General features: G+C 42.3%; 1 protein-coding gene across 1 annotated transcript in view; it reads left to right on the top strand.

Moving 5' to 3' along the window:
* The window catches only part of RASAL2 (RAS protein activator like 2), a 170,759-nt gene that overhangs the window by 9,769 nt on the left and 139,090 nt on the right, over positions 1 to 21,900 (top strand). The window contains exon 2 of the mRNA XM_019501824.1: positions 11,484 to 11,610. Coding sequence (XP_019357369.1) covers positions 11,484 to 11,610 — 127 coding nt within the window. The remainder of the gene's footprint in view (positions 1 to 11,483; positions 11,611 to 21,900) is intronic.

The following is a 21,900-nucleotide window of genomic DNA, read 5'->3' as shown; positions in this document are numbered from 1 at the left end:
AAAAGCCTGGCTGGGCAAACCCCAACCCACAGCTCTCCCTCCCTTCTTCAGTATGGGGGCCTCAATCCACCCCCCCCACTCCCTCCCAATGCCAGACTTGCCTGCAGGAAGCTGATCTCCAGGCTGCCTGGTGGCCATGTGCATGTATACATGTGCCTAAGTACATGGCGCCCCCTGCTGATCGCCCTCCTCCTGCTCCCCCCAGCCCCTTGGAGGCTGGAACTCTGCCAGCCTGCAAGGGGAAACTCACTGTTTCTTGTGTTTTTCTCTTTTAAAGGAGAAAATCTGGGTTTTTCTCCTTAAAATTAGAAAAATCCGGGTTTTACCATATGTTTCCATCTGATCCCTGGTTATCAAAGACAAGAGGCAGTAGAAACTTCCTGTGTGTACCCTGTGGCAGGATCTGCCGACTTGCGATAGAACCAGTAATAGAAAGTGGGGTTTGACTCACCTCCTCTTCTTTTTGCACTGTACCCAGTAGTGGGTGACAGTAATTGTTTTTCTAGCAGAAAGCAGATGTTGGCACAAAGATTCTTCCTTAAGCAGGGTTACATTTTCAATGGCATCCAAGTCTCATTTTCAGATGTGATGTAGGCACTTAGGAGTAGAGGTAGCTGAACATTTTCCAGTTAATGTTTTTCATTTGAAAATGCCAAATTGTCGAAACCAAGCCTGTTCATTGGAAATAATTAGTTTTAACCAACTTCCTTATTTGTTTAAGAAAAGTTTGAAATCTGAAAAAAATGCAGAAAGACCCTTTTCAAAATTATATTTTTGGTTCAAAATGTATTTTTCTTTAAATATTTTAATTGTTACACTAATTTTTTTAAAGGTCATAATCAAAATATAAAGATTTTAAAATAATATTTTACCCAAAATATTTTTTAGATTATTGCACCACAAAAAATGAATATTTAACTTGTCTACATTTATGGACAGACATTTTTTTCATAACTTCTATGTGGTAAAATAATTTTCCTGCCCAGATTCACTAAATTATACAAATCCCTTTTGACTTTCATGTGGATTTAAGTTCTTTTAAAAAATATGACACTCGGAGCTCTGTTCATGTCTTTGACCAAAACTACAAATATAGGTCCAGGTTTTAAAAGTTTTCTAAGAGAAGTAGGGGCAGGGACAAGTGTTACAATGCAGCTGAATGACAAGGACAACACTCTCCTTGTTTTGAATCCTGAAACTTGCAAATGAAATCTAGTTTAACTTTCGAATTGAGGTGGACAGCACTGGAATGTCCCTAGATACTTATTTATGTCCCGGGGGCAGATTGCTTCAAGGTCTAACATTAAAAGAGCAGCCCTGTAAGGTTAGCTCAGGGTTGAACAATTCCCCAGATAGTAAAATCATGCAGATTGCTAAGGCAAGGGACGTAATGACAAAAAATACATGAAGAATGAACTCTGAGCCTAAGTACTATTATGGACACTAAAAATGCAGCATTTTGTCAATCCTTGCTGAAATGCTTAATAAACTTGAAAGAGATTTGGGTAGGGGATGATTCTGTCTAATTTAGGTTAATTTGCTGCTTAAGTCATGAGGCTTTGGTTATTCCCTTGCAGGTGTTTCAGTGCCACCTAGTCTTTGAATACATTTGACCTAGTGTAAAGCAGCCTGCACAGCATGTCTGATCTCCAGCACAGAGATATGTAAAGCTGCTGCTTGGAGCTCATTTCACACATTTGCGCAACATTATTTTTTGTGTGTTGATAGGTAATCTGATGCTCAGTGCCTGCAGACAGTCCTGCAGTCTTGAAATATATCTATTCAGTGCGTCTGGACCAGGAACACAGTTTCAAACATGCATTATTTTAATGACAACAGTATTCATTTTAAAAAAGATTTGTGCTAAATATTTTGCCAATTGCAGCAATGTCTTGGGAAAGCAGTGAATTTTTTTTATATTTTTTCTCATTTCCGTGTGCTAGAAGCACTAGTATAAATGTAGTTACAGGAGCATATGTGTTTTTCTTGGCGTGGCTTCTTTTACTTTTAAAGTGGGTATGATCTATATCAACAAAAGCACTCTTTGGGATAAGCTGCTTCTACATTAGATGGGTACAACTCTACTGATAAACCATTTCTGCTGTAGATCTGGTCATATTTTTCCAGTCCAGACAAATGCTAAATGAAGGGGAACTTGCTGAGAGTCAAAGCTTTGGCTCTTACATAACCTTCCAGTTGAAGCCTTGTTTCTTTTTTAGCATATCCAAGAACCTGCGTGTGTGTGAATTCCACTTAGTACACAAGAGTTGAGAATCTCTTGACGCCCATGGAAGCTGCCATTGTGCCCTGTGTGTCCTTGAACTTCCTCTCCCGAAAGCAGAAAAGATGGACTGATTCCCCAGTCACCTGTTTCTCTTGCCAACCACGGCAGTGGGCAGAATAACCCCAATGTCACCTTAGCCAGTGCCTTTTTCCTTGTCACCTAGTTGTTAGTGTACCTATTTTTGATGTTTCATTTGAGATCGTTTGAAAAGAAGAAAATAAAGTATTTTTAGTTTGTTTATTCCTACTTCTATGGATAACTTAGGGAGATAAAAATTGCTCCAAAGAAGTAAAAGATAGAACAGAAAACTCTCTTGTAAACTTGCATATAAAGCAACTAGAAGTCTTTTTACTTCGGGGCCTTTCAAGATTTAGTCCATTTTAAAATGCAATTCCAATTTACTAGATTATTTATCTTTTAAACAGGCAGATCTATAAATTAGTTTTCTTTAAGTTAATTTAGCAGTAATATCTACCTGTTGAACAACACTCCAAAATAGTGGGGGGACGGTGTTCTTTCCCCTTGTCACACTGTTTAGATTTTAAAATCTGATCTCATATTCTTTTCTACCTATTAGGAGAATTTCCCCCTCATGGGATTTGAACTTAGTATTTGCTTTGATGTATCTTCCTTAAAAGCCCATGACAGCATGCACAGTGTCATCCAACTGCTAAGATGGCCATCTTCTTAGCAATAATTTTTGTCCAGAGGTGAGTGAAATTCAGGATTTAATGCAGGGTCCCTTGCGTGCAGCTTTTTCATGTGGACCATGTAACAAAAATATCTCACCCCAGATTTATTTCAAAGGTCATCTTGGACTTTCAAATCATTATGTACCTTTTCCAGTATTTCTTTTGGAACCTGATTTGTCTCCAGAGGAGATGAGACTCCATACCTTTCATACGAAAAAAAAAGCACTCTTTTTACTTCCACAAAACACAGTGCTTTGTTAATCATTGTGGCTATTTGGACATTCAGAGGTAGTTCTGAGTGGAATATCTGTGTCGGTTCAAAACTTAGGTATCAGTCTATTAGAATAGCCAGTCATATTGGCTAATTACAGGTTCAGTCTTTTCAGGTTAATCTAAACTGCAGAGATTAAGCTGAGGAACAACTAGACAGGCATTCACTTTTGAGCCAGGAAATGCAGCCACATACCTGCAGTGGCTCAGGCCAGAAGCTGGGGGCTGCTAGAGCATGTAGCTAGCATGGGCTGTGCATTCGCGGCTTCTTCCTGCTGCCCCTGAGGGCTCTGGGATTTGCAGTCCAAAATCACAGCAGGACTCTGCAGGGTTGCTTATCACTTCTTCCTACTTCCAGGTGCGTCTGGGATTTGTAGTCCACAGTCACAGCCAGCAGTAAATTTTGGGCGGGCAGGACAGCTCTGTACTTGGGGGAAGGAAAATTTAACCCCTGGCCCCAGACCCCAGCCGGGGTTTGCCTGAGAAGGTAGTCTCTGCTTTCCATGGCCCCCCAACCCTTCTCTGCTAGAGCAGATGGCACAGCTCAGCCCAGCCCAGGGCTGGAAAGCATGCTGGGGGACTGTGATTTAACTTGAACCAGCAAGGGGTCTGGGACAGAAGTTTCATAAACTGACACAAATGAGTTACGTCTGATACTACTTTCAACCAGATTTATCTTAAAACAGTTTCAGCCATTTTGAAACTCATTTATGTGCAATGAATTTCTGTTTTGTTATGGGTTTAAGCCAGTTTCTGATGACTTAATGGGTTTATGTGTAACTTCTGTCCCTAAACCTTAAGACTGCAGGTGGCCCATATATGTTTTAATAGAGACCCCATAGCTGAAATCTGGATCAGGTGCTCAGTTTGGTTAAGCAGTACTGCAAGCACTTTTCAAATGAACTCCTAGGTCTCCTTTCTTTGAAGAGGTAATTTCTCGATAACCACAGAGACTTGAGAGGCTGGTGACCATTAACACTCAAAAAGTACAATTGCTTGCTTATAGTAACAGGGATTCTTTAAGGTGTTCTGGGCACGTAGTTCCCATGACCCACCTTCCTTCTCCATCAACTTAAACTTTATCATCACACACAGTCCTGGTCAAACTGAGTAGTAACTGGGGACACTCTGCCTATATGCTTCTGAAGGAGGAGCAGAGCAGCTGTACAGGTAAGGGGCATGTACTCCAGAAGTGAGGTTTATTTGCTCAGAACATCTCAAAGAACCACTCAAAGTTACTGTACGATAGGTTACCATTCATTTTGCAGAGAAGCATTCATAGTTCCTGATAGACCCTGCTTTCCAGAAAGTGTTCACCCAAAGTCTGTCTGTTTGGGTAATGGAAACAGTATATATATATTTACTGTTATAGCCTGGCCAAGCTCCCTGCCGGGAAGTGAGTATACTATATAACTCACTTGGGTTATATAGTATAAAAATTACATTAGCTAACATGGCATAAAAATGAAAAAAAACAAAAAGCAGCAAAAACAAGACAAAATGGGTTTTGACTTGGGTCAGCAGCTCAAATTCAAGGCTGTAGGGGAGCCAGTGCTTGAATTTGGACTCCTAACCAAATTTAAAAGTCAAGTTAGCTTCTCATACTCACTGCTAGTTTAAACTAAATAAACTAACTTGGATTAGCCAATATGAATTAAGAACACATTTTTTTCAGTGCAGACACAAAGCAAAAGTACCCTCGTTACCAAGGACACTGTTATATAGTAAATTTATGTTTGAAGAACCTGACTAACTAGGAAAGGATCCTTTTAAATTTTTAGCTGGTTTGCACTTGCTGACCTCATCAAAGGTCTCATCCTCTGTAGCCCTTCCTTTATTTTTAATTTAAAAATAATGTAGTGATAATGCATAATTTATTGTAACTATTTCTTTCTCTGACTGTCCTTTTATCTCATTTTATAATTCCTTGTACATCTTAGTGAACAATGGATTTTTCAGTTCACTGGCAATTCCAAAAAACTGGAGAACTCACTTCAACCCAAAAGAAACATTACTTTTCAAACAACTGAACACCTTTACAAAACACTTCATGGAATCCCCAATTTTGCTGGAAAAAAATACCTGCAGTTAAAAAAAAATCTTCCAACTCTTAATACCTTGGGTTTTGTTTCTGTTAGATTACAGATTCCTCAGAGCTTGGGGCAGTATTTGCCTTCTTTTCTGCAAAGGACCTTGCATTTCTATAACAGACTGGCATTCTCAAACCTTTTGCCCTTTAAATCACTGCTTTGTATTGGGAATGTCTTTAGGGGGGAAATGCAGTCTGTTTTGATCTAAAAATGATGTTCCATTGTAGTTCATGTGTATGTGTGTGTTAGATAAAATTGGATGGGGCAGTACTAGTGGCATTTGAATCCTTTGAATTGAAAAATCAAATTTCAATTTCAAAGAGAGGGGAAAGAACCTGTTCTGGAGGGTATGAAGATGGGATGTATAAATGCAAAGGAGATGCAGCATGAGGAAGGTAATTTGAGCTATGAATGCTGCTATTGGTTGGAGAATCTTGATCAAGATTTAGGTAATCTCTGGGTATCATATCAAGAAAAAGGTCAAATATTTAATAGGTTTGTCTGGCATATGTTGAATAATGACCTCAACCTGATACAAAGCTGGTAAAATGCTGAAAGTACCCCAAAATTCACTGTAGCCTTCTTCCCAGTGCTGCCACTGCTGTCCGCCCCGAGCGCAGCCTGGCCAAGCTCCCTGCCAGGAAAAACTCAACACTACCTTGACCCCAGCCCGCAGTGGCAGCCCACCCTCGCGCTGCATGCAGATCTGGGGGCAGATGACCCCATGCTTCCCAGGTGTGTGCAGCAGTGGGAGCTGCCACACCCTCCCTGTACCCCCTGGATGAGCTGCTTGCAGTTCTGCCCCACGTTCTGCCCCAGCTGTGCAGTGCCTGCCCCACTCACTCCCTCACCACGGTAGCCTTGATCTGCGCCCCCCCCATGCCCCTTTCCTCAACAGTCAATTTTCCTTGTATCGGTGCACCTCTACCATTTCTTAATTTTCTTACATTGCTGCACACCTGTACAATTCCACATTGTGGATATTTAAAAGTACAATTTGTGCTAGGGCTGTGCAAAGCTTCGGTCCCTAATTTGATTCAGCCTAATTCAATGACCCAATCTCTGAATCCGAATAGAATCAGGAGACCCTTTAATTTCTCCGAATTGAATCGGAACTCTCCAAATCGATTCGGAAAGATTCGGACATAGACACAGCTTTAAATGCATTTTTCTGCATACCTATTTAAGATAGCAGGTAGCTCATGAATGCTGTGATGCTGAGGCAAATGGAGTGTCCCACAGGAGCATGAGGGAGTCCACAAGTGCTTCCAGGCCTGCTGTCAAGCACACTCTGGTCCACTTCCAGGTCTGCCTGGGAATGTGCAGGGACATCTCCCCGCCTCCCCAGCTCAGCGACTGGTGCCTCCTGGGTCTGGGGGGGCATCTGGGGTCCCCCCATACCCGATCAGTGAGCCGGGGGGGGGTGTGGGGGGGCCTGGCATGCCCAACCTGGAAGTGGACTGGAACTACTTCTGGTCCACTTCCGGGTTCACCGCTGAGCATGCAGGGGGCCCCTGCACGCTCCTGTAGGACACTCCATCTGCCCCAGCATCTCAGCATTCACGAGCCACACCTGGTACCTTGAGGTATGTAGAAAAAACATTTAAAGCTATGTCTATGCCCGAATTTGCTGATTCTCCAAATCAACATCGAATCTTCTGATTTGGATTTGACCAAATCAAATCAAGGACAGTGAATAGAATCAACTAATTGAATCACGTCCCAATTTGGGGCAAATCCGAATTGAATATGGCCTGTTTCGCACACCCCTAATTCTTGTTACTTCAACACCAGTTTGACCCTTCCAACAAACTAAGAAAGTCTGTAGAGTTGGTTTCTTCGCCAACCCTTTCTTTTCCTTCCTTTATATTTCTTGCTTCTGCCTCCCCCCTCCTGTCTATTGTGTACCATGTAGAACTTTGTTAGTAACCCAGTTTGGGAAACACTGGCAGAATGTGTAAGAGTATCAGCTTAAATTGATATCAGAGTCAGTTTAAGCTGATACTTACAGTTTTAGTCCTGTAAAGGTTAAAATAGTTATCAGACAATAGAATCTGATATCAGAATAGGCCAAGGGGGTACAGGAGTCATTTAGTGAAAAGGAACCATATCCATTTCTCAGGGTAATTAGCAATCTATTCTTAGGAAGCTTCCCCACAAAGGAACTATATTGACCAGAGAACTAGAACTTATATGCAGATGTTATTTTGGCTGGAAAAATACTGACTACAGAGGAGCACCTTGAGGATGAGTTTAAGTAGAATAAGATGGAGAATACTTAGATGGTCTTGCATGCAGTGTTCTGTGAGAATGATCTAAAAAACTGGCAGAGGGAGAGATTAGTAAAAAGAAATTAAAGAGCATTCAGTAGGAAACATGCCTAAATGGAGTCTCCAAATGAAAACTGCAAATCTAATTTGTGAACTTGATTGAATGAGTGTAACATAAACCAAAAAAAATAGTGTCTGCTTGGCTTCCTAATACTTTCTCATATGAACCTCATTCTGCAAATTGACTGCTTTAAAAACCCACCAGCAAACAAAATAGGTTTAACAGAATATCCATGAGAGAGATAGGAAACTTGTTTAGAAAAATGAGTGGTGTTTGAGGAGACCACAGACAAGCATGACAACAAACTGCATTTTAAAAACTGACCTTAAGAGAATACTTAATATTGCATAGGTAATAACAGCTGGGGTAAGCAGACCATGCAGCAATGACTGCAGCAGCCAGGGACTATTTTTGAGTTACCAGCACAGGCAAGACTTCTGTGAGCATATGTGGTTCCCCTCCTCCCCACCCACCCTTTGGCACCCACACCCCTCCAGTACTCTCCCTGCTCCTCTCTGCTCAGCTGTCCTGCAGGATTTGCCCAGGACACCAACCCTCCTTATCACACCTGTGAGTGTAGATACCTTGCACCGTTGAAACCTTCATGTGCTGGATATATGACATTTTCAAGGTTATGGGAAAATGTGCGCTACAGGCACTCAGAGCTTTCTGCAGTGAAAGACAATCTGCTCATTAGATCTCATTGAATAGGACAAGACTCCTGAAAGCTCTTCCTCAGTGCCCACCCCTGAGATATGCATATCAAATATACAAGTGAAATTAGCACATGTGTATACGGACCTTTGTTCTAAATGTTGTAGATTGTTCATAATGCCACTGTTGTTCAATGAAAATTGCTGTGCATGGCTGAAATATGCATATTTTTCAGAAGTTTTGTAATTTTGCCAAACCTCAACCAGTTTTCACTAGAGCACTTGGTTATCTGTGAAAAGGGGCTATTGACGTGCTAAACTTCAGCTTTCTACCCACAATCATTTCATCTGCAGAGTTCTTATCCAAGCTTGCAAGCTTTTGCATTATATAATTTTGTTTTTTTTCCCCCTTGTACTCAATAACACTTCAAATGTTTTCTCAAACTTGAGTGAGACATTAGATGGGGAAATTTTCTTCACAATCAGCAAAACTTTGGGAAATGCAGATGCAGTAGAAAATAATGGGTTATAATAGAAAAGCGTAAGCAACCATGAGTCGGTAGCAGTCTAGCTATAATAGGAAATTACTCTCAGATGAGGACCGAGCTGTCACGGTTCAGAACTAGCTGCTGCGCCTTTGACTCAAGTGCACCCCTCCAGGTGACAGGACATTTACGTCACTTTAGGTGAAGTCCTGAAATGTTATCATTCTGGCTGGGTTTGGGATATAGCCCCTATTTACCAGCTGTGGTTTCTCAGCAAACCTAACCAGGTTACAGTCCTACATGTTTTCCTTTTGGGACCTGTGGCCAGTATGCAACTACAGTATGGTAAAACTCCTTTTCCATACAAAGTATTGAATCTCCCTGGCAGCAAGTATACATAAAACAAAGAGTCAAAGATAATTAAGAGAAAAATCTGAGTACATTTCTTTCCTAAAGCTTAGTGAGGCCTGTTTTGAGAACTGGGGTTCATTCTGCTTCCCCAAAGTTCTTTGTTTCTCCCCCTGTTGTTAGAGGCAGTTCTTTCATCTGTTTTGTTTCCCTCTGGCTCTTCAAACCAAACTGGATTATTATATACCCCAGGGGTGTCAAAATCATTTGGCCCACAGGGTGGGATGAGTATTACAGGGCTGGTCCATGGGGCTGTGTTATCTGGCCTGCGGCTCTATTGGTGGGGCCGGAAATGTGGTGGTGAGCCAGAGGCAACAACACTAATCACTGCAGCTCTAGAAGCCTTGGTAGATGCTGCTCATCCCATCACCAAACTTCTGTTCTGGCAGCAGATGCTTGCTCTAGATCCAGCCCATGGGACTGCCTGGGGGTCAGAAATTTGAAGGTGAATGACAGCGGCTGCTTTAATTCCAAGAGCCACAGCAATTAATGCTACTGCCACTTGCCCCACCACCAAATATCTGGCCCTGCGGACCGCCCCATCGACTAGATAACATGGCTCTGTGGGGCAGATCTTTGACATCACTAATATAGCCCATGGAAGGGAGAGCAAAAGGGTCAGTGATAGACTTCCAAGCAGTTGATTCTCTGCGTCTGTCCTACCTGTTCCCTCTCTTGTTGGCATGTAGACTAACCCATTCGTGAATGAACCAACAATAATCATATAGTAAAGAATTATAAGAGACAGGCACATGTAATATATAATATTCGTCCTATTCATTACAGGCATTTCCACGTTTCCTTCACACCAGTAATACACTTTTCAACCAAAAGTTTCTCTTTCCCTTTGTATGCCATACTGAATCAGGAAAAATTGGTCCATCCTAGCCTGGAATCTTGTTTCCAGTGCTCTGTTACAGTTGATATCAAAGACCGTATGTCTTTATTAGTGGTGCAGCCACTTCATTCCCAGGCTCTTTCAGGGCTTTTGTCAATACCCTACAGCTCTGGTGATTTGTTGCTCAATTTATCAGTTTGTTCCAGCACAAGCATGTCTGGCAAAATTTAGTCAGCCCAGCCAGGTGTTTCAAGTAAAACTGGCCCCTGTGGGGCCAAATGCAAGTACCTAGCAAAAATCTTCCTGCTGCCAGAATTTCAAAAAAATAATGAGGTCTCCTGTACTCAACATTTCAAACAGATGGGTCAGCTTTCCTCAGGGTAGGGCTACATGAACAAGTTAACACAAGGTAAGCTGAGGGAAGGGGAGTTTACAATACATTAGCTATTCTGCTTTAACTTCCCAAGTGTGTGCTTAACCTAGCATGTGCCATAGGGTAAGGTTACCCTGTTGTCATTGAGGGGCAGCCTGTCCTATACTGCCTGCAGGATAAGTGGATGCCCATAGGCAGTTAACATGGAAAGCTAGCTCCCTGTAACTTCCTACTCTAGCTTATATTGTGGCAATTTATTTGGGTAGCCATTCCTTTAGTCTTTAGAGGGGAGAAAATAGGACTGGTTTCTTCAATAAAGGCTTTATTTATCCTATTCTTCGTTCTCTGTGTGCAGTCCACTCTTGCGAAGAGTGTAATTCCAAAACCTTATATTAAATTTACTTCTCTGATATGACAAGCATACCCAGCTGAATCCCTCTCTCTGCCAAACTCTAGAGAGAATTTATCTATGTCGTCACGGAGAGGGTTGTAATCTGTGTGCTTTTAAAGTAGAGTCATACTTCCAAAATATGCCACAGAATGCTGACTATGGCTAATAATTGTTAAAATGTTCCGTGCTGAGCCTGAAAAATGCTTTTGTACTCTCTGTCTTGGGTATAATGATCTAGTTAGCAACCTCTGTCTGACTTTGTGTGGAAAGTACTAAATAGTACTGCTGGCCAATGGATCTTGGTCCTCTGTTATGGGGAAGCCAGTTTCCAGGTTCAAGGCTACTTTGAAGTCACATGGGTTGGTTTTTTTGTTGTTGTTGCTTGGTGCCTTTTCTGGCACTGCTGCATGCACACCTGCATATGATCAGTGTGCTGTACATGGATCCTTTTGTATGCTTGCAATTCCTGATTGCTTATTTCTTTTATCATAAATTTGCACTCCTCGGTAAGGTAGTTCTCTAGAAGAACTTTGTGGTAGAGTCTGGTTGGCTGGTCCCTGTCTGAAAGATAGTTCTAGGTCAACGAAAAACTAGGCTCATCAAGACTGGGAATTAGAAGAATTGCAGCAGAACTAACTAATTAAAACTGTGTATGTCCTTTTATGTAGATGTCTGTCGAGGGGGTACAGGATCAGCAAGCAGAAGCTGCAAAAGGGCGGTGCCTTCGACGTACAGTAAGTGTCCCTTCCGAGGGTCAGTTTCCTGAATATCCACCAGAGGGAGCTACTAAGCTCGGTAAGCTTTTTCCATCTTTTTTATTTTTAAAAAGAGTGCACTAATTTATAGATGTATTGGTCCATGTTAAAAAAAAAAATCACTTCCTATCTAGCATTACTGTAGTCAGCTTACTCGAATCAATAGCATTTCAGCTAAATATTGGTGGAGGTCATAAGGCAGTGGCACTGTTTATAATTGTATGACAAGAAAGTGACTTCAGAGTGGTTAGATTTATCTGAACATCAGTAAGGCTATTGTTCAGTACTAGTAGGGGTGGTGTTGCTGCAAAATGCTGAGGTTTGTAACTGCATTTGTGAGGTTACTAAACAGTGCTGGGATTTATAACCATGAATCCATGGTCAATAGGGCTGCATGTTTTACAGAGAGTTTTAAGTGATTCATGCTGTTCATTAGAGCTGTTGCTTGGTTTTGTTTTATCTTGGTTAAGCCTCTTTAAAGTTCCTTGGCTTTGTATTTTAAACTGATTGGAGAGTATCACAACTGTTTGCTCTGGTTGCAGCTTCCACTCCAGTGAGCTATACAGCCAAGAGCTCTGTCATTGTTAACTACAGTCATACAGATTTGAATGTGAATCTCAGGAAAAAGAGCAAAGGGTGCAAGTGAAAACTGAAAAAAGTGGTACAGATGTGATTTCCTCAATGTTAGCTTTTGTCCTCTTTCCCAGGATTTTTCTCCCTTCTAAAGCAGCCAAAGGAGACGGGAAGGAAGAGAGATGCTCTGACCCTTCCCAGCAGTGCTAGTGATTGCTGCCTCCCTTCCAAGGCATCAATAGCAATATAGTCTTTGCATTGACTACTTGTGAAAGAGCGTGGCTTGGCAGTCAGATATGGCAGTCAGAAATTGTGCTTTGGCCCAGTCAAGAAATACTGAGCCTAGGAAAGAGTGGGCAACAAGAAAAAGGCTGCAGTATATCTTTAAACAGCAAAAGTAAGGACACTATTTTAATTTGATAAATGTGACTGTCTTTTCCCAGAATATTTTAGTCTGTGATTACATGCATAAAGGGACTATAGCATGGGCTCCAGTGCAACTACACACAGAAAATTCTTGTAGATGGCTACAAGATGGCTAATTAGCAGCTTGCAATTATAATAGTTTGTTAGGCTATATTTGTGAAGAACTATCACAGGTTTTAATGTTGGAAAGAGATTTCTGATCTCTTCCATTTTGAAGTTTGGAGACTCTAGTAGGGTAGATGATAGAATTCATAGGAATAAACTATATGTATTAGTTGGATTAACAAACGGATTTTTTTTCAAATGGTCATTAAAATCATTGCTTTGTTTTGCATTCAAAAAAGTGAACTACATACACTAAACATTGAAAGAAAGTTATAGTCAACCATTAAAATCACAGAAAGTGTGGAGGTGCCAAAGTGAGTATGACTGACTGCCTTTTTGTGAACGTGTTACAATAGAAATAAGCTTGGTGGGATTCGGTTTGTATTGGTAAACATAGATAAACATCAGTTTCACCCATCTCTCACAGATCAGTGGAAAAATATTTCCATCGGTAATCATCAACATTTATAGAAAGATGTTAAAAAAACCAAACCCCCAAAACCTGGGTCAGGAGTAAGGAAGTCTCTGACAGGGGCTGATGTGCGCACACATGCATGGCAGCTACTGCAGGCAGGGTTGGGGGGAGCCCTGGCTGTACTGCCTGCATACTGCTCCTCTGATGGCAGCTTGGGTACCTGCTGCAGGAGCTGGAGGTTGTGCTGGTAGGTCTGTGCTGGGAGAGGGGGTGGGAGGGGCAGAGCTCTTGGCAGCCAGGAGCCTGGTGTTGCTGGCCACTTGCTCTGCCCAGGTCCCAGCTGGAGCCTGGTGAGTCCAGGCCAGCCCCTGCATGATTGAGATTGGCCCTTACCCTGATTATGTAGGGGCTGGACTGGGCTGGGTTTGGCAGGAGTTCAGTCCATGCCCCAATCGCACAGGGGTCAGGCTGGGCAGGAGCTCTGGAAACATGGGAAGAGGCAGCAGCCGCCCTGCCCAGGGTGGGAAGCAGCTCCTTGTACCCCATGGCCCTTTAAGGTGCAAGCCCCTGTGCTTGCCCACAGGGCAAGGAGGCTATAGCTGTCAAGGAACCAGGTTGACCCTCTGCTGGTGCCCACCAGGAAGGGCTCACCCCTTAAAGAGCTTCAGGGAGCTGCTTCCCGCCTTAGGCTGGGCGGCGGCTGCTTCCCCCTGTGTTCCCAGAGCTCCAGAGTGCCGCTGCCCTCCTCTTGCGGTCCCTGTCCACCCAGCTCTTTCCTGGTGAATTAACAGAATATTTTAAAGAGGGTACGCTTTATTGATTTATGGATATTTACTTTTATATATTTTAATGTGATTTTTTTTAATAAAGCTTTTAACAGTATACTGACATACTAAATTGTCTGCCCCCACACCTGTAATTCTGTGCAATCTTGAAAATTCAAATCAATAAAAAATCTATAAATGCTTAAAAATAAACATAGTTTTTAGTCATTGTAAAATAAATAAAGAAATAAAAATTGAATTCTGCCAAGCATAAATATAAAATGATTTACTCACATGCAACTCTTGTATTGTATATAGTGTTTACTACAATCTTATATGCATGTGTAACATCTTTTAAAGCATTTATTACTTCGCCTTACTAGCACGTGTAGAGACACCCATAGAGTATACAGCTACTGTGAAGAATTTGATGGCCCCCACCTTCCTTTGTATCCAAGAAGATGTGAGTACATAGAGTGGGAGGGAAGTGGAAAAAATTCAAAGAAAGAGAGGGGGAAATGATAAAGTGAGAAAACTACAATCTTTGATAGCTCCATAGTACAGACGAGTTCATCTGAACTAAAGATGTGGTGTGTCAGTGATCACAAATTGCCACTGATTGAAAAAGGTTGGAATAGGATGATACAGAGAGAAGAAGAGTATTTTTATGGACAAGACATTGAGCCGGAGGGCAAACCAACGAAGGAAAGAATTCTTTACAATCATGTAAAGAAAAAGAGAAGCAGATGGCAGCAGGCAGAACATATCACCAGCAGCACAGATAACAGCTGGACCAAAATAGCTTTGGAATGGACACCAAAAGCTGAAAAGCACAACAGGGGAAGATAAAATATTCAGCAGAGAAATTGGTATGCAAAACTGATAAGAATATCTAACATGTCCTAGTATTAGTGTATGCTTAACAAAGCAACAACAGGCATTATGGTTTATCATGATGTCTGAAGTTATTATTTAACAATGAGGTTTTTTTGGCTAGTTCTGTTATAAAAGTTAATGAATGGCAATAGTATTAGTTTTGGTTCTCCCTCTCCCTCTCGTGGAGCTGCCAATGCTGGGGCTGCCAGGAAATGGAGTCTGGCTGCCTGATTCTGATCCCAGCACATGGGGGCAGTGCTGGACCCCAGAGCCAGACCCCAGCTTGTGGGGAGCTGGGAGGAGTTGGTGCTGGGTTCTAGGGCCCACCATACTATGCAGGGCCAGGAGGGATCAGTGCCAAGCCCCCAGGGAATCCTGGTGCACGGAGGTGGGAGAGGGTGGTGCCAGGCCCTATGGCAGGGATGGATAAAATGTGGCCCGGGGGCCGGATGCAGCCCACCAGGCCATTCTATCTGGCCCGTGGGGCCCCTAAAAAATTTAGAAAATTAATATTAATCTGCCTTGGGCTGCCTGTCATGCAACCCTTGATGGCTTGCCAAAACTCAGTAAGCTGCCCTCTGCCTAAAATAATTGCCCGCCCCTGCCCTACAGCCTTCTCTTGGGGCAGGGCTAAACCCAGCCAATGGACTGTCCCTGCCCCACTCATCTGGCTTGTGAAGCCAGAAGGTTGAGCACCACTGGTTTAGATGCGTTGTTTTGTGGGTATCTTTGAAGATTTGATAAGGATTTTTCCTCCGTCCCAAGATCTTTTGAACTGCATTACAAGGTGTAGGAACCAAAGAGGCAGAATTCTCCCTTGATTACGGCTTCAGTTATCAGGAAAGAATTACCATACCAGGGAGAACGTATAATTAGTAACAACACAGTCTGTCTCTAAAATCTAATTGGAAGGAAGGTAAAACAAAGTTGATTCCCAAGATACCCTGATGCTTAGAAAAGCTATAATTGATGCAAAAGAGGAAAATGCATTTAGAGGTTCAGTGCTTTGGAAAAGAGAGGTAGGGAGCTGTGTTTAAAGGAACTAAACATTATTTGACCTGTTGATGCAATTAACCTTATTTTTCCTTAGCTTTTATATAAAAATTTGCTGTTTTTTTTCTAGCATTCATGATGTAGCAGTTCCTACTGGTAAGAAGCAGGGCAGGTGAGAATAGGTTCTGTGCCAACGATGAAGTGAATAAGGCCTCTGCACCTACTAAACAGGCTGTACTAGGGGGGCTGTAATAAAGGTGAGACCAGTTCCTTGTGGGGAGCAGGATTAAAATCCACACCATTGGCTGCATGCATTTCTGTCTGCCTTGCCACACAGACCTTACTTAGTTTTTGTCAGGCTCCTCAGCTTTTGCTATCCTAGAATGGAGTGGAATGGAGAAGCCTGCTACTAGTTTCAGATTAAAAAGTGGTTTTAGGGCATTTCACCTGTTGTTCTAAACAGGTGCCTGCATGTGATATCGTTATCTTAATACACCACTTTTCAGTTTCTATTTACATTTTTTTTAAATGGCAGGTGCCAGTCTGATCACCATTTGCCTTTCTAGCCATTGTAAATGAGACTGCTTCAAGGCTCTATTTAAAACAATTCTAGCAAATAAAAAGGATTCTGGTCTATTAAGTCTAAAACATGCCTAATTTAAAGCAACTTTGTCTCTTTAGTTACCCTAAAAGCTACTCAGCTGCGATAGTTTATGTGCTGATGTACACATTAAATATAGAGGAATGAGGAAGAATAAGCAAGTTTGTGGCGTTTCAAAAATTTGTGGTTGCAGAAACTGCAGTTTAATTAGTCATACGGGCACTGGAGAAGGATTTTTTGTTCCCCCTGATTAAAGCATCCATGAAATACTGGCTTAAGCTTGCATTCAGTTGCATAGGATCAATATTGGCAATACAGATGTGTCCAAACTAAAACCTCTGATTCAGATTTACAGGGTGAACGCTCCTGTGTTTAGTAGGATTTGAATGCAGATTCTGGTCTGTTCAATTGGTTAAATAGTGGAATCTCTCTCCACCTCCCACCATTGATACTGGCTTGCCTGTTGCTGCTTTACTGATCTGATTGCTCCAAGTAAAGCTAGCATGCTTGCCTGAGTACTAGAGCTGCTGTTCCTTTGTTCCTCTAGTGACTGTAACCTTTTTAAATTTTCTTTGCATAAAAGTTTGTCTGTGGCGTTATATTACTTTACATTAAGGCGTTTAATTATACTTGAGGCCCTGAATACCATATGCCACGTTGAACCTAGATTATCCAGCAGAGGCCTCTGATTTACACACTGGAACGTCTCTGAATTATGGATGCTGATTAGTAAGACCTTTAAAATATGTGAGTTGTGGGCCATGGATAGGGCATGGGCTGGGACATGGGAGGCATGAATTCTATTCCCAGTTCTGCCTCTGAGTTGTTATGGCCAAATTGCTTCTGTTCTATGCCTGATTTTCTTTCCTATCTTTTGCCTGTTTATCTTGGAGGCTGTTTAGAGTGTGGACTGTCTTAGATCAGTTCTCAACCTCTTAAGACCCAAGGCACCCCTGGATAACTTTTCAGAATTTAATGGCACCTCATTTAAAGAGAAATTTATTCTTATAGCACTTACCTTCTCACACCCCATGGCACCTTTAAAAGGCAGGGTGGGTAGTAATGGAAGGGCACTCCTGAAAGCATGGCAGGAGATGATGCACCATGCTTGGTGCTCGCAGGACTGCTAGGCAACAGATCAAGAAGCTTGGGAATGAGTCATTAGACACCCAGAGTAGGCAGCTATCCTTGCAGTGAGAGAGGAGCAATTTCTACTCCTGAAAAGGCACAGCCCTGCATCAGCCCACCCAGCCACAGCAGGGAGTGCCTTTTGGCATGCAGGGGAGGCCAGCACAGGGACTGCAGGAGGGCAGGCGCTTTCTTTTTCAGCAGTTTGTTCCTCTGCTCCTCCCATGCTTCAGGGGCTGGTGGGAGGGTCTGCAGGGAATGGTGCCAAAGTACTGGGGCAGGAGGTGCTAGGCCAGCACTTGCTTCCTCTATGAGGCTGGGCACCGTGGCATCCTTCAAAGGATCTTGTGGCATCCCAGCTGAGAAACGCTGCACTAGATATTCAGTAACTAGGTACTACTGTAATTGGTATTATTGACAATGCAAATAAATTTGTTCCTACCCAACAAAGCATGAAGCATGTCATGAGCTTTAAGCATGTCTACACTGCAGATTGCAATGTAATGTACAGGTACCTGAGCTACCACAGTTAAAGCTAGTGCAGATTGTGGAAACAGTCTAGCTGCAGCAGCATGGATCTCTGCATGAGCCCATTCACCTTGCTTCTCAGATATCTTTATGCTACACTGCAGTATACAGTGTAGACATACCTTTATCACACTGAAGTTGAGGAAAGTCATGGGTTAGCATTACTCATCTGAAATCATTCAAGTGCTCCTCAGTGGCAATACAATTCAAACAGTTAACTACCTGATTAAAACAGTCATTTTGTTGGGAGATGATGGGAGCAGGGAATGGCCGTTGCTCATCAGGAGGTCCTGGACTGTCAAGAAGCTCTGCTATGTACTAGAAATGGGGACTAGAGACAAAGAGGCTCTACTCTTCCAGAAGGGGAAATTCTCATTCAGTGTCACTGGTTGAGGAAGCTATGGGCACAAACGTGTCAGGAACTGAAATACTGCATTGGAGGAGGCCAGTTTGAGGCATGCAGAGCTGAGAGTGCCATTTTTAGAAAGCTTAGCAGCACCACATACTAACCTGCTTCCTGGCTCATCGTGATGAATTCCCTTCCTAGATTTAATTTCCCTTCAGCCTATGACTTGAATTTTAAGGCCATCTATGTCCTAGCCCTGTCAAACTATGAAGTCATTTTACTGAGCTACCAGTTCCCGTCTCTGCTTTGCCACTGCTGCCAGACTTTTCTGTCACACCAGTAAAATTTTCACCCTTGGGAAATGATCCTGATACAATCATAGCAGTATCACTGTTCTCCAAATCCCTTTGTAAACTTTGCTTCTGATGCCCACAATCAAGAGATGTACATATATGCTGATACTGGTACACTTGAGGGCTACTGTTTGTTCTGTGTTGTTATGCACACGTTGATTTGTCATCCACCTGTTTATTTTACGTAATAAATGTCATTTTTTAGGGCAGGGGCTGGTCTGTTTGTCTGTCTCCACTACTTCGCACACTAGGGTCCTAACCACCACTTCCAGATGTCACCATAGTATAAATAAAAATAACTTGTTTTGTCCTGTGTATGTTGCTTCTAATTTGTACAGGAGTGTTGGGCTCCATTCCTTTGAGATTAAGGAGTTGTGTATGTGACAGGCCCCTTCCCCTCCCATGCAGCTCCAAATACAGTGCTTCAGCCGTTTCTGCTGCCCTCAGTGAATGATCTCCCTTTGCGCTCTCGTCCATGCAGTAAGAACAAGAGCAGGTGTGCAGGAAACATAGTGAACTGTCTTGTGGGAGGGGAAAACAGCACAGGTACGGATTCAAGAAGGTAAAATTGGCAGGTGGGTGGCTGGTGGGAAGTTTGCAGCTGTTGTGGATTTATTTAGTGCAAAAATTTCTTGCGTGACATCTTGGCAGACGGTGCTTTGTAGTCATAATTGCTGATCCCTAATTCTATTGCAGTATACATGCAGTCCAAATATGCTTCTCAGCACTCTTAGTCATTTGCCAAATATCCTTACCTATGTTCTATAGTTTGCAGGTGGGGAAGAGACTTGGGCTAAACTAAATGCTGTACCCAAACCTGAGGTCTAATTTGTGTTGTGTTATTAACTCTGGTCATCTAATTTTAGCACATATGCCTGACCCAAGTTTGAAAATTTGGGTATCCTAAGTAAGGTCTGGAAAGAAATCTGAGTTTCAAAGGGGCTGAGCACCTACTCACAGCACTTAGTAACTCCAGAAGAAGGATTGAGTTCTCTGAAAACTAGATTAATTTTAAGTTCCTAAAAATGGGACTATAGTGTCTCCCTCACCCCTCTGGAGTTAAACATATTGCACTTTGCTCTCAGCCCCTAGAGAAAATTCAGTTGAGCCAAACTTATGAAATCTATGGAAGGGGAAATTTTCATTTGGACTTCAACTCTTTGTCTCCTATAGTTCCAATATACAGTTGATGGGTTTAATTATCCTTTGGTGAGCGAGTGCTTTCTGTCTTTGCCTCCTGGGGTAGAACTCTTTACAGTGAAAATTTAATTTTTACCTGATGTAGCATGTAAGGGGAGAAGAGGTAAAAATGAGACCAGTCTGTGCTGGTGCCAGATCCACGCTGCGTTGCTATCAGGTGACTAGTCAGCCAAAGAGAATTCCTGCCTCAACACTGTTTAAAAGGGTCTGTCCAGGGGCTTAGAAATGTAGAGAGCAACAGAAGAATATAGTTAAGTAATATTTAGTTTCACTGCTGCTTGGAATATGCTTCCTACATCAGTTTCTGTGAGTGGTTGCTGAGTGCTTCTAGCTGGGAGATGATTGCACCAAGGAAACAAACAATCTGTGCTCCTCCTTCAGGTAAAAACTTGGCAGAAGAGACCAGTAGTTAACTGAAAAGATGTCTAGGATTATTTCAGTAACTGCTATTTCTGACTTATAATATTATGTTTGCTAATAACATTCAAAGCTGAGCCTCACTGTTTGTATAATGTAGTTGAGAGGAATACTTTGTGACAGAGGAATAAACCTGTTAAGACTGATTTAGATGATTTGCAGTGTGCGCACCGGATGGTTGCAGTCCTGCCTGTGCACTAGTCTTTAAATGCTTGCCTAATAAAGGAATGCACCTTTTGGATTGGAAAACACCCTTTCTTTTAGAAGAGGGGGTACTGTTTATGGACCTGGTCAGGAAAGGAATCTGCAATGCACCAGTCTGGGTTATGTCTGTGTGTATATTCAGTAAAGGTTATACTTAGGAAAGGAACAACCCTTTTAAAGAAGCAGGTGTACCATGCCTTGTAACAGGGCTGTGTGCTGAACCGGACTCTCTCAGAACCTGCCTTTGCATACAAGGAATATCTACTTGAAAGTGAATGCGGAGAAGGTGCAGCATAGAGCTCTCCATGTCTGCACCTCACAGATTTGAATTTGTCTTTGATAAGAGTTTTCCTAACAGAGTTGTCTTTTGCTCTTGTTGCCAGTTGCAACATGTCCATCTCTGGTCTACTATTGTGATTATTCCAGGCAGCAAAAATAGGAGCTTCAGTTGTGGTTCTGCGATAATGTCATGTGTAAGGGATATTGGAGAGGGAGGAGGGAGAGGGAGAATGCCTGCAGCATGCCAGTCTGTGACCAGTCCAGATCAGCTGACTTCCTGATTTCTGTCTGAGATGTAGGTGTATGTGAGATTCTGACACAGACTTAAGAATCTAGAAGAATTGATACCATTCCTTTCTTGGGTCCCGGATTACAAGTAACATATTTAAGTGTTACATGTATACAACCCTATATGCAAAACATTGTAGTAAGCCTTGATTGAAAGATCACTTGAAAGATGTAAAAGCAATGCAATAAACACACTTCTGAGGATAAAGCCTAATAATCAGAGATGGACAAAGAACTGGCTAGATCCATGTATACTGCAGGAGAGCATTGTGCAAGTTTAGCCACATGGCTCTGCTGTTGCACTTCAGTTGTGGCCTGCGACACTGACGCGCACAGCCTTCTTAGAGCTGAGACTGAAAAACTCTGTGGTAAGTTTAGTGGCATGAACATGGGTCCGTTCAGACTACGCTTTTCATATAGCTGATGACTAAGTGTTAAAGTCAAGTGCAGCAATGCCCTCTCACCTAATTCTGTGATCACTAGATAGGAATAATTGAACTGGTTTATAACTAAACTTAAGTCACTTAGGTTGTATTTTATTTTTCTTTTTTTTTCTATAAACATTAAATCTGCCTTGCATCTTTCATCTGAAAATGCAGAACAAACCCATCTCCACTAAAATGCAGCTACTCTTGGTTTGGCATGGCTTCAGGGAGGTTAAGTATTTCAAACATGATGCTTAGACCTTTGTGACATCCCCTCTGGCAGCTGGATCTCTTCCTATGTATAAAAATGCTAAGCTGCTTTGTTTTTTCCCCACATATAATTCAAATAAAGCTAGACGATATTGTCTTTGTGCTGAAGGCTGCCTTCTCTCTCTCCCCCCCCCCCCCC

The sequence above is a fragment of the Gavialis gangeticus genome, unplaced genomic scaffold, assembly GCF_001723915.1.
Source record: "Gavialis gangeticus isolate Ggan-Ray unplaced genomic scaffold, GavGan_comp1, whole genome shotgun sequence".
NCBI lineage: Eukaryota > Metazoa > Chordata > Crocodylia > Gavialidae > Gavialis > Gavialis gangeticus.
Note: the sequence above shows the minus strand (reverse complement) of the source record. Positions and strands in the feature narration are given on the sequence as shown.